Raw genomic sequence first — 12,097 nt, 5'->3', positions numbered from 1 at the left:
ATTGAAAATTGAAATAACTAATTTATTTATGGAATATTTTCTTTATATGGAATGCTTAAAGAGTGCCCCTGAAGGTTAGCATGACCCTTAAAAATAATTGACATAAAATATTGAATTTAAGTGTAAATGATTAGTTTCATATCATCTATAAAATAATAAAATGTTTTATACATATATATAAAAAGTGATTTGTATACCTAATATATAAAATATTTTAATATGATATTGTTTTTCGTTTTTATTTATTTTTTTAAAAAAGTAAATTTTAAATTAATTTTATCTACAAAATATCAATATCCTATAAAAATTTATCAAAAAAAAATAAACAATTTTTTTTGGCTTAATAGATCCGGTTTAGTCCCCCTTCCGATCGCAGTTGCGGGGGATCGAACCGTGGTTCTGCCTACCAAGGTAGAGCGCCAATCACCACTGGACCAACTAACAATTGGTCTGCATACTATTATTTTTTGGTGCTATAAATATGAAACATAAATTGCACTAGTGTTGTATATTAGAAACATGGCTCTAAAAGTTGAGACTATTCTTCTTGTCATCGTTTTTGGTAAAATCTTTGAACTCATCTATTCTCTTTCTTTCTCTGAGTAGTTTTTACAATTTATCAAATAATTTATGTTTATACTTTAGGTGCAATTCTTTTGGGAGGAAATATAAAAATTGTTGATGGTAAAGTTTGCCAATTCATATGCAATGGTGCATACATGACTTGCCCTTCTTCAGGAGATGAACACCTCAATCCAGCATGCAATTGTTGCTTTGCATCAACTGGTTGTACAATTTACAAAGCAGATGGAACTCCTATTTGTACTGCTACTTGAAACATGTATCTGATGTGAATCACTCTTTTAAATTTCAATAAATATGTTGTAATATGTGTTACAAAAACAATTATAATAATACCTATAATCGAGAGATACCTTTTCTTTGGTTGTTTGTTCCTTACATGACATGGGGAGAAGTGGACTTAATGTTTTAAGTGATAATAAGATCGAAAAATATGTTTTCAATTTGCCAAAAATCAAAACGCCATAAAGCAACTAGAAAGTCAATGGAGGACGCCAGTCGAAACGCAAGTCTGGATGACGACAACGTCAAAGCCTTGTGGCGACAATCCGATGGCCATCCAAAAAGTCGGTTGCAAAGGAAACTTGTTGGCGGCAGTTTAGGACTTCGGCACCAAAGTGCAGAAGGCGGCGGAGCTTTGTTGATCAGGGACGGTGGCAATAAGTCAACAAGCGGGTCAGGCGACGGATTTGAGTGGGCGGTTATGAGTTATCGGCTTGGTCGTTTTGTTTCGCAGACTCGTTTGTTATTGGGTCGTGTTTTTGTCTTATTATGAATTTATTTTGTTTAATCTAAATATGTATCTCTATTACTTTTGATGAATGTATTTTTTGAATTTGAAAAACACTTCTATAAACCATATGTTTATATATATATATATATATATATATATATATATATATATATATATATATATATATATATATATATATATATATATATATATATATATATATATATATATATATATATATATATATATATATATATATATATATATTTTGTTCTTGAAAGTACATTGAATTGGAAAGCTTGTATCTCTGAATAAGGTAAACAGGTTATTTTTGTTCTCATCTTGTATCATTGTCTTACTTGTGAGTAGAGTTATCAAAATGGGTTCGGCCCATAAGTCCGACAAATTAGTGCTGGTCAGACTGCAAAATGTCTTAAAAAAATATGACTCTGTTTTTTTGGACTGTCACACTAGGCCTATGTTTTTCATGGGCTGGGCCGGATCAAGCAAGCTTCGGGCTGGTCCATTAAAAAAAGATTTTGGTAAATTTTGGAGAAAAAAGATTGAAATAAGATATGATTGCATAAATGTGTTTTTAAGTGATATAGAAAAGTTAAAGTGGATGAAGATATATTTTCAAATGATGTGATCAAGGAAATGGTTGTGAGATTAAGAGAAAATTTGTTAAGTATTTGTGATATATATATCACTTATATACGTTTTTGATAAGACTCTCTACGTTGCATTTATCAATTACAACCCTTTTTATAAAATTAAAACTAAAATATTGAAATACCGACCGGGCTAATACATCGGACCGCACGGGCCTTTAGAAAATGGGTCGGACTCATTTTATGTAGCCCATTAAACAATCGGCCGAGCCGAACCAACTCATATAAGCATATTGACCCACTAGGCTGAAGCCGGCTGGACCGTACCGGCCTATTTGACGACTCTACTTGTGAGTTCAAAAACATTTACCATCTTGATCTCAAATAACAAATTTAAAATTATTTGAAAATTGTTGTAAAATTGTATTTGTGTCACCACAAATCATAATAATGCTCTCTGGTTCAATTTCCAAAAGTATTGAATCATATAAATTATATAATGATAGTTTAGTATATCCTTTTTTTTCCTAATAGCTTAGAATATCTTATTTCTCTAATCTTTGCCATGAAACACGCCATTATTATTGAAATTAAATAATGAACACATGTTTTGTGACCAAAATAAATAATTCTCAACACATGATTCCTTTCATATATGTATGTTACTATTTTTTTAATGCTATAAATATGAACATAAGCTTCACTAGTGTTGCAAAGAAACATGGCTTTAAAGATTGAGACTATCTTTGTTGTTTTTATCTGTGGTAAATCTTGAACCTGTTAGAACAAGATTTGTTCTGATCAATATTCTTAGTTTTGATGATAACAATGTATATGAATTTTGTATGAGATAATGTGGTACTCTAATACTATGCAATTTCCATTTCAGGAATTATATAAAGAGTATGCACAAAATCAGCGCAAGACGCATGACTCAGAAGATTCAGCATGCAACATGAGAACATGGTCTGGCAAGACATCAGAAGATGGTCAAGCAGAATCAGAACATGGTCTATGGAAGCATCAGAAGAACTTGAGATCAGAAGCAGAAGCACTGAAGTTCTCATGGTATCACGCTAAGAAGCACTTAAAACATTAAGTGATAATAAGATCGAAAAATATGTTTTCAATTTGCCAAAAATCAAGACGCCATAAAGCAACTAGAAAGTCAATGCAGGACTTCAGTCGAAACGCATGTCTGGATGACGGCAACATCAAAGCCTTTGTTTCGCAGACTCGTTTGTTATAGGGTCGTGTTTTTGTCTTGTTATGAATTTATTTTGTTTCATCTAAATACGTATCTCTATCACTTTTGTTATTAAGATTTGAAGATATAATGAAGATGTGTTGATCCTAGTCAGAGAGGTAGTAATTAAAGAGATTCAGATGATTGTATTTTTTGAATTTGAAAAACACTTCTAAACATCATGTGTTTATATGCTTCATATATAAAGAGAACTCGGGAGATTGAAAAAATAAAATTTGTTCTTGAAAGTACATTGAATTGGAAAGCTCGTATTTTCTCCAAAGTAGACCGGTTTTATTGAATAAGGTAAACAAGTTATTTTTGTTCTCATCTTGTATCATTGTCTTACTTGTGAGTAGAGTTGTCAAAATGGGCTCGGCCTATAAGCCCGACAATTTAGTACGGGTCGGGCTACAAAATACCTTTAAAAAATATGACTCTGTCTTTTTGGGCCATTTCACTTGGCCTATATTTTTCATGGGTTGGGCCGGGTTAAACAGGCTTCGGGCTGGTCCATTAAAAACAGATTTTGGAAAATTTTGGAGAAAAAAAGATTGAAATAAGATATGATTGCATAAATGTGTTTTTAAGTGATAAAGAAAAGTTAAAGAGGATGAAGATATATTTTCAAATGATGTGATCAAGGAAATGGTTGTGAAATGAAGAGAAAATTTGTTAAGTATTGGTGATAATATTAAGTTACTTTGTACTTTTACATGGATGATTTTGTGTTATATATATATATATATATATATATATATATATATATATATATATATATATATATATATATATATATGAATAAATATTTTTGTTAGAACAAGAAATGTTCTGAACAATATTTTGTGTTTTGATGATAACATTATGTATGAATTTTGTATAAGATAATGTGGTACTCTAATCCTTTGCATTTTCCATTTCAGGAAATATATATAAAGAGTATGCACAAATCAGCGCTCATAAACAACTGACTCAGAAAGTTCTGGATGGCTTCATCAGAACATGCTCTGGCAAGACATCAGAAGATGGTCATGGAGAATCAGAACATGAACTGGAAAGCATAAGAAGAATAGAAGTCAGAAGAACAAGCTTTGAAGTTCTGATGGTATCACGCTCAAGCTCTTCAAAGTCAGAAGACAGAAGATGCTCTGCACCAAAGTTGATGGCTTTGATATTCAAACGTTGTTATCTATAAAATTTGAGTCCAGAAGAAAGTACAAGATGAAAGGATGTAACGTCAAATCTCTGAATGACAAAAGGAACGTTAGAAGCTACAAAAGGCAAAGTCAGTAAAAGCAGCAAAAGCAAGGCTCGAGGTAGTTGACAAAAGTGTGAAACATTAAATGCAGCGTTGTACTATTCACGCAAAGCATTAAATGCATCCCAACGATCATTTCCTCTCAGCGCCTATAAATAGAAGTTCTGTCCAGAAGCTGAATACAACACTTGCGCAAAAGACACAGAAACGCTGTCAAATTCAAAAGCTTACGAACTTCATCTTCAACCTCACAAACTCTTTGTAATATTTAGTGAGTGTTAAGTTTAGAACTTAAGAGAAATATCACAGTTGTGATTGCATCTTTATTAGAAGCATTCAAACTCTTGTAAATTTTATTTTACATTGATTGTAAAAGGATTCCTAGAGTGATCAAGTTGTGATCAAGATACTCTAGAAGACTTAGAGTGTTTCTAAGTGGATAACCATTGTAATCAGTTGGATTAGTGGATTAAATCCTCAGTTGAGGTAAATCATCTTGTTAGGGATGGACTAGAGTAGTTTGGTTAACAACGAACCAGGATAAAAATCATTGTGTTGATTGTTTTTATCTTCCAAGTTTTTGAGATACACTTATTCAACCCCCCCCCCCTTTCTAAGTGTTTTTCTATCCTTCAATTTTAAACATCACTTATAACGTTTATGATATGACTTTCTACTTATATTGTGTTGCATTTATCCATTACACCCTTTTTTATAAAATTAAAACTATAATATTGAAATACGGATCGGGCTAATACATCGAACCGCACGGTGTAACACCCCCTTAATTCTTATTTATTGATTTAATTAAGTTTTTAATTAAATTATTGGAATTAATATTTATTGGGAATTATTGGGAAAATAAGGAAATATTGGTTATTGGGCCTAGTGTGGTAGTTAGCAAAAGAGGGGTGTTAACTATGTAAGCCTATTAAGACAATTTTTATTTTTTCATAAAAATAAAGGAAATTAGGAAAAAAGAAGGTTAGAGGCAAAAGGGCAGAAGTCTGAAGAACTGAGAAGTACGTGAAAAGGAGAAGAACCAAAGAGGAAGAGGACCTTCGAAGATTCGACTCTGAGGTAAGGGGGGATTCTTCGAGTTAATAATCCTTATGCGGTTATGGGTAGTAGGATTGATTAGGATTGTCATTTGGTTCAATCGAACGTGTCGGGTTTGGGGATTTGTTAGGTTTTGATAAACCTTCATAATTTGGCATGATTTTGATAATAGCCAGGATATATGTTGTTATTAGATGTTTAAAACTTGTTTGAAATGTGTTATAATGTGTAATTGGGTGATGTTTGTGTGTAATATTCGTGTGTGGACGAATTGGGTGGATGGGGTAAAGCATTTTGCTGTCAAAACTGTGAATATTGCTGTTGCAGGTACGTAGGAACCGGTTCCTGTGTGGGAGGAACCGGGTTCCCTTTATAAAAACAGAGGCGTGGGAATTCTGGGTTGCTGGGAACCGGTTCCCAGATAGGGACAACCTGATTCCCCATAGTAAAAATCAGAGACGAGTTTTGGGAAGCAGTCAGGAATCGGTTCCTGTGTGGGAGGAATCAGGCTCCACTGTGTGTTTTTGAAAAATTATTTTTATTTTAAAAACCCATAACTTTTGATCCGAGTATCTGATTTATGTGCCGTTTTGGGCGTTGCGAAGCTAATTAGGTACGTTATTTGATAAAGCAATCAAATGGGCAGTGGCCGACCTTATTTTTTTTAAAAACTCGATTTAATTGTTGATGATTTGTGAATATTAATATGCTGTTAATATTAATATGTTGATTGTGATGAACGTATGTGAATGATGCTTGGACATGTACATACTTGTTGTGATGATATTGGTGAGATGAAATGAGACGATGTTAAGCATCGGATCGGTGATGATATAAGTATGTGATATGTGTGCATTCATTCATAAATCATTTGCATTGGATCCCGTTGGTGAGTGGATCGTTGGTGGCTAATTCCCATTGTGCGGAGATTAGTAAGCAGTCATCGTGTGCCCATGTGGGGTGTGAGCGATGAGGTTAGTCGTGTGCCCAGTTAGGGTGTGAGCGACTTGAAGGGCAGTATCGCAGAGAGAAGTCTTGTGAATGTGATTCACAAATTTTGGTACCACATGCATTAGCGTCAGTCCATTCATGTGCATAATAATGTGATATAACTAAATGATTGTATAATGTGATGTGTAATACATGTGAATTGGTACTTGTTTGGTTGTAGTAGATTTGAATACATGTATGGTTGGGTGAAGGATAATTGCTATGATATTTTATTGCTTATGACTTCATAATGCTTATCAATTCGAATGAAACTCACCCTTACTTTGATGATTTCAGATTAAGGAGTAGCGGCATCTTAATTGGGTGAGGATAGCTCGTAGGCTAGTCCGTAGTTCGTGTCGAGTCATGCTCTGATTTGTAACACTGGGATCGATAGTCTTAGAGTTACTTGTGATACACTGTTTTGCCATTATTGGTTTATGTACCGTTGATTTTGTTGGAGATGTTTTATAACATTGTTGAATGAGTTTCCGCTGTGTTGAACATATGTTTTGATATTTTTCGATCATTCCTAATAAAGCATGACGAACGACGTGGAGTTTTATTTATTTTATTAATTGTAACATCCTTGCTGTATAATTACTCTGATCTTTATTATGTTTTTCGCGGGGGTTTTTAGAAGGGTGTTACAATAGTGGTATCAGAGCATAGTCAGTCGTTAGAGTCAGAGTCCTAGTGTCGGTATTCCCTTGTATGCGACTAGTGTAAGGTAGACACTGTCGATACTTTTGTTCTAACGAGATTGTTTTGTGAATTAACAGAATAATGGCTGGAAGAGGTGGAAGGAATGATGACGCTATTGCAGAGGCTCTGGGCATGATTGCCGGTGTACTGGGAGGGAATGTCAATGGTGCTGGGATTGGTGCTGACAGGCAGTTGAACAGTTTTCAGAGGAACAACCCTCCACTGTTCAAAGGCACCCATGACCCTGATGGTGCTCAGAAATGGTTGAAGGAGATCGAGAGGATCTTCCGGGTAATCGATTGTGCATAAAATCTGAAGGTGAGGTATGGCACTCACATGTTATCAGAAGAAGTTGATGACTGGTGGGTTACTACTAGGACTGAATTGGATTCTGATGGGATCGCGATTACTTGGGCCATATTCAAGAGGGAATTTCTGAGGAAGTACTTTCCTGAAGATGTTCGGGGAAGGAAGGAAATCGAGTTCTTGGAGCTGAAACAGGGTAGTATGACAGTGCCAGAATACGCTTCTAAATTGTGGAGTTGGCTAAGTACTACATACACTACACCAACGATGCAGCTGGGGAATTCTCTAAGTGTATCAAATTTGAGAATGGTCCGCGAGATGAGATCAAGCAGGGCATCAGGTATCAGAGAATTTGTCGATTTGCTGATTTAGTAGCAGGATCTTTGAGGAAGATAGCCTGAAGCTGAAATCATCTCACTCTCGCGAGTTAGTTGATAAGAAGGGTAAGAAGCCTATGGAAAGAGTTAATATTTAAACTGTTAACATTTTAACTATTTATTTTAACAAATGATTATTTTATTAAATATTTCAACTATTATTATTATTTTAAGTATTTAGTTTGTAAAATAATTTGTCTATTACATATTTCAACTATTTAATGTGTCAACCATAACTAAATTGTTTAAAGTTTCAACTATATTTATTAATTATTTAATCATTAAAAGTTGAAGTTTCAACAAAATTAAATACTGCAGTAGATGTGTATTATATATATTGTTGCAATGTAATGAATATAAGTAATGCATGGCCTAGTGGATTGAGATGATTAAATGAAATCAAGGTAACTTCAAAAATTGAGGCCCTGGACTGTGGGCCTGCTTGCCCGGGCCCAGGGCTGGCCCTGTGTATGAAAATCACACACACATTTTTAACCCTTTTAAAAAACCTCTATTCTTTTATAAAAATCACCTAAAAATGTTTCAAAAGCTTAGCAAATTGATTAGAGAATCGTTTGATTCATTATAAGCATGTTTTACAAAGTAATAATCGATTATATATATATATATATATATATATATATATATATATATATATATTGTATAGTAAATTATTTCACTTTTTAAGACCTAATATTTGATTGGAGAAGTCCCTTAAATGGATGACAACTTAGGGATCAAAACCTTCCATTTTGGGGTATCATAATCGACTATCCATTTGAGATAATCGATTATCAACATTAAAAAAACCCATAGAGTGTTTTCATATTTGAGTCAGCTTTTTTCTTATAAATAGAGGGAACCTTTCTCATTTCTAAAACACCAAAAAATTTAGTTGAAATACCTTTATATCACTTTCTTCTCTCTTTTTTTTTATATATTTTCTCACATTTTTCTTAGTGTTTTTTAGAGTGAAATCTTTATATTTTTGAGGTAGTCTAGTCTAGTTTAAGAGCATATTTGTAATATGTCATTGGGAGAAAATTTGTTTTGGTTATGAGATAAATCAAGTAAAAAGTTATTGTTTGCTTGTTGAGGTAAACCTAGTCAAATATCTATTTGGTTGGTGAGGTTTGTGTAGTTAAAAGTCTCAGTTAGTTCGTGAACTTAGTACGATGTTAAAAAACCTCTCAGTTGAATGGAGACGTCTCCATAGTTAAAACTCTCAGTCAGTTCTTGAGCTTAGCCTCTGATTAAAAAATCTTAATTGGTTGTGGAGGTCTGTGTACTAAAAAATCAGTCTTGGTTGGGAAGTTAGCCATTGAAAATTTATAATCCTTGTAAAAGGAGGTTCGTAGGCATATTCTACTAAAAGCTCTCAAGATATTGGAAACTTTCTAGGAGGAATTATTGGGGAGAGGAGTTTTCACTTTATTAAGACTTAACCTCTATAATGTTGGTGTTTTCTCTTATCCCTTAACACTTTAATTTCTAATCACTTATTCCCGATGCAATTTTGTTTTCTTATTTCCTTTGTTTTTATTATAGTTGTTTTACAAAAGCTTTTTAAACTATATTTTTGTAAAAGATTTTGTTTTTAAAATTGTTTTTAATTCTCACGAATTTCACCCCTGGTGTTTGGAGTATCATATCCACTAATCTATAACGAGCAACCTAAGGACTTCAAATTCAAATTTAAATAAGAGCTTGTTCGTAGATAAAAAAAAGGTTTGTATGGTCTCAAGAAAGCTTCGAAAAAATGGTAAAAAAAATTATTCTTTCATGGAAAGAAATAGTTGTGGGTAAAACTATTGTTGATCATTGTGTGTTTGCGAAGAAATTCCCAGATGGTAATTTTATTATTGTCTTGTTATATATTAATGACATGTTAATTATTGTTCATCACACTAAGAAGGTTCAAAGCTTAATGGACGGGTTAAGAAATTCCTTTGGAACAAAGAACTTGGGTCATACATAAGAAATTTTGGATTGAGAATTTCTCTTGATATGAAGAAACGTAAATTGTTATTGTTTTAGCACAATTATTAAGAATGTGTTATATGGCTACCAAAATGTAAATATGATCGGTAATATTAATTCTAGAAACATTACTTCGAGATACATGATAACTTTTATATGGGAGCAGTATCTTGGTATTCGAGGTTAAAAAAAATGTTTTGCTTTATTTACTGTTAAGATTGAGTATATTGCTACACTTGAAGCATATAAAGAGCTTATGTGGATATAGAAATTCCTAAAAAAAGTGGGTGTTGAGCAAGAAAAGTTTATGTTGTTTTATGAAAATTAAAGTGCAATTCTTCTTGGCAAGAACCCGACATTTCATTTCAGATCAAAGCACATTGAGGCGTGGTATCATTGAATGTGAGATGTGTTGGAAATGAAGTTACTTTCACTTGAGAAGTTCCTTTTTGACGATAATGGTTCATGCGACAATGACTTTTCCGCTGACAAAGATGATTAGCTATAACAAAAAGGAATAAGTATGGTGGAGCTGATCCTTCCCACTTGAGTCGTGAAAGGATATTTGTAGAGATAGGTCACTCTTAAAGTAGGGCCCGCCATTTATTTATAAAAATAAAAAATCCAACACAACAACATTGTAATGAAAAACAATAAAGAAGAAAAGAAAGGCCACATATGTGTGAAAGAAGAGAATAATGAAAGTTAGTTCCGAGTAATAGATGAGTGTGTAAAAAACTTTATTCGTTTGAGTTACAAATTCACTATGTTGATCCTATCACTTAACTAATTATATTTATGTATCAGTTGAGAAGCTTTACCTTCTCTTGGAATCATTTCGTTATACCCATATTTTATAAAAGTATATTTTGATGTGTGTTTCTCACCTTTATTCTTTATTGGTGAGGATTGTAATTCTCTATTGTTACTAAAAAGACGTTTGTGCATCCATTATTCATATTATAAGGATGGTTTTATTGGACTAGATCTATTGATTTTTTTCTCTCACTTTGAGTGAAGTTTTCCACGTTAATAGATTGGCATATATGCTATTTAAATTTTATATTTTACTTTTTTGATAATCAAAATATAATATAATTAGAAGGTGTACAAAAGGTACTCAACCCTTACAAATAGAAGAAACAAGCCACGTAGAGCAAATAGCCCGCAAAAACAAAACAACCTAATAACAAACTACTTAGTCAAACAATACAAAGGCCTAGTATCCTAAATTGACCAACTAAGGGTTACAATCCCCTTGAATCTAGCAAGGAACTAATCTCAAGGTAAACATTTTGCTAACTTGATAATATCTGCTACACCGTTTTGAACTCCTTAAAAAAGATCCCTACTCCTACTAATTCAAATAGGCCAGTAGATAGACATCCATATTAACAATTGAATTTTAATTTTAACCACGCCTTTCAATAAAACCCAAAATCTACTAAGTTTATGCCCCATTGAATCATCCTCCAATATCCTTTGAATATCAAACAAAGAAAATACCTCCTTCAAAACACTCGTTGCTAAAGGACACCTAATGAATAGATGGATAATGGATCCATCTATTCTAAAGCGCCTTAGACAAAACTCTTCATGACTTACACTTAGGATACCTCTTTTAGGTAACTCGTTTGTAGTTGGTAACTTATTCTTAAGAATTTTCAAATCCAAAATTGGATTTTTCTAGGAGTTTTAGTTTTCGAAAAAACTTATGATTGTGTGTTGTGGGACTCCCAATCACGAGAACATAAAATGAACTTGAAAACACACACGTTCACCCAATTCATACACCTCGATCCAAAACCCATACGGATCATAACATATTTATGGTAGTCCAATGACACATAGTCATAAGCTTTTTCGAAATCTACCTTAAATAATACTACATCTGTTCCTTTATATAAGAGACAATTCACTTTTTAGATTCATTAAATAATTAATGTATCTAGTCAATATACATACCAGATACATTAATTATTCAATGAACCTAAAAAGTGAAATGTCTCTTATATATAGGAACAGAGGTAGTATACACTTTTTCTTGTATCTTCTAGCATTGTCTACCACTTTGCTAAGAACAACCACACCTTCTAGAATTTATGTGTCGATAATGAAAGCATATTAACTATATGAGATTAGAACACTAATTACCTTCTTCAACCTCCCTGCCAACAACTTTGCTATACTATTTAGACACTATCTTAATTTCTTATACCTAAAACCAATTCTCCAACTTTGAACGATCAG

At 32.9% G+C, this 12,097-nt stretch overlaps 1 protein-coding gene across 1 annotated transcript; it reads left to right on the top strand.

Annotated features, from left to right (window-relative positions):
- Window positions 1–416: 416 nt before the first annotated feature.
- LOC131642376 (proteinase inhibitor PSI-1.2-like) lies at window positions 417–941 on the top strand. Its single transcript, XM_058912634.1, has 2 exons — window positions 417–562; window positions 646–941. Exons 1-2 carry the CDS (start codon window positions 520–522, stop codon window positions 834–836), a joined length of 234 nt encoding a protein of 77 aa, XP_058768617.1. The 5' UTR covers window positions 417–519; the 3' UTR covers window positions 837–941.
- Window positions 942–12,097: the final 11,156 nt, after the last annotated feature.

This window comes from Vicia villosa, unplaced genomic scaffold (assembly GCF_029867415.1).
Source record: "Vicia villosa cultivar HV-30 ecotype Madison, WI unplaced genomic scaffold, Vvil1.0 ctg.004907F_1_1, whole genome shotgun sequence".
Classification (NCBI taxonomy): domain Eukaryota; kingdom Viridiplantae; phylum Streptophyta; class Magnoliopsida; order Fabales; family Fabaceae; genus Vicia; species Vicia villosa.
Note: the sequence above shows the minus strand (reverse complement) of the source record. Positions and strands in the feature narration are given on the sequence as shown.

Excerpts from the sequence above, each read along its gene's own strand:
- LOC131642376 (XM_058912634.1), top strand. The coding sequence starts at position 520 with ATGGCTCTAAAAGTTGAGACTATTCTTCTTGTCATCGTTTTTG. Across the intron at positions 563-645 it reads TCTTCTTGTCATCGTTTTTG|GTGCAATTCTTTTGGGAGGA; the intron begins GTAAAATCTTTG and ends TTTATACTTTAG.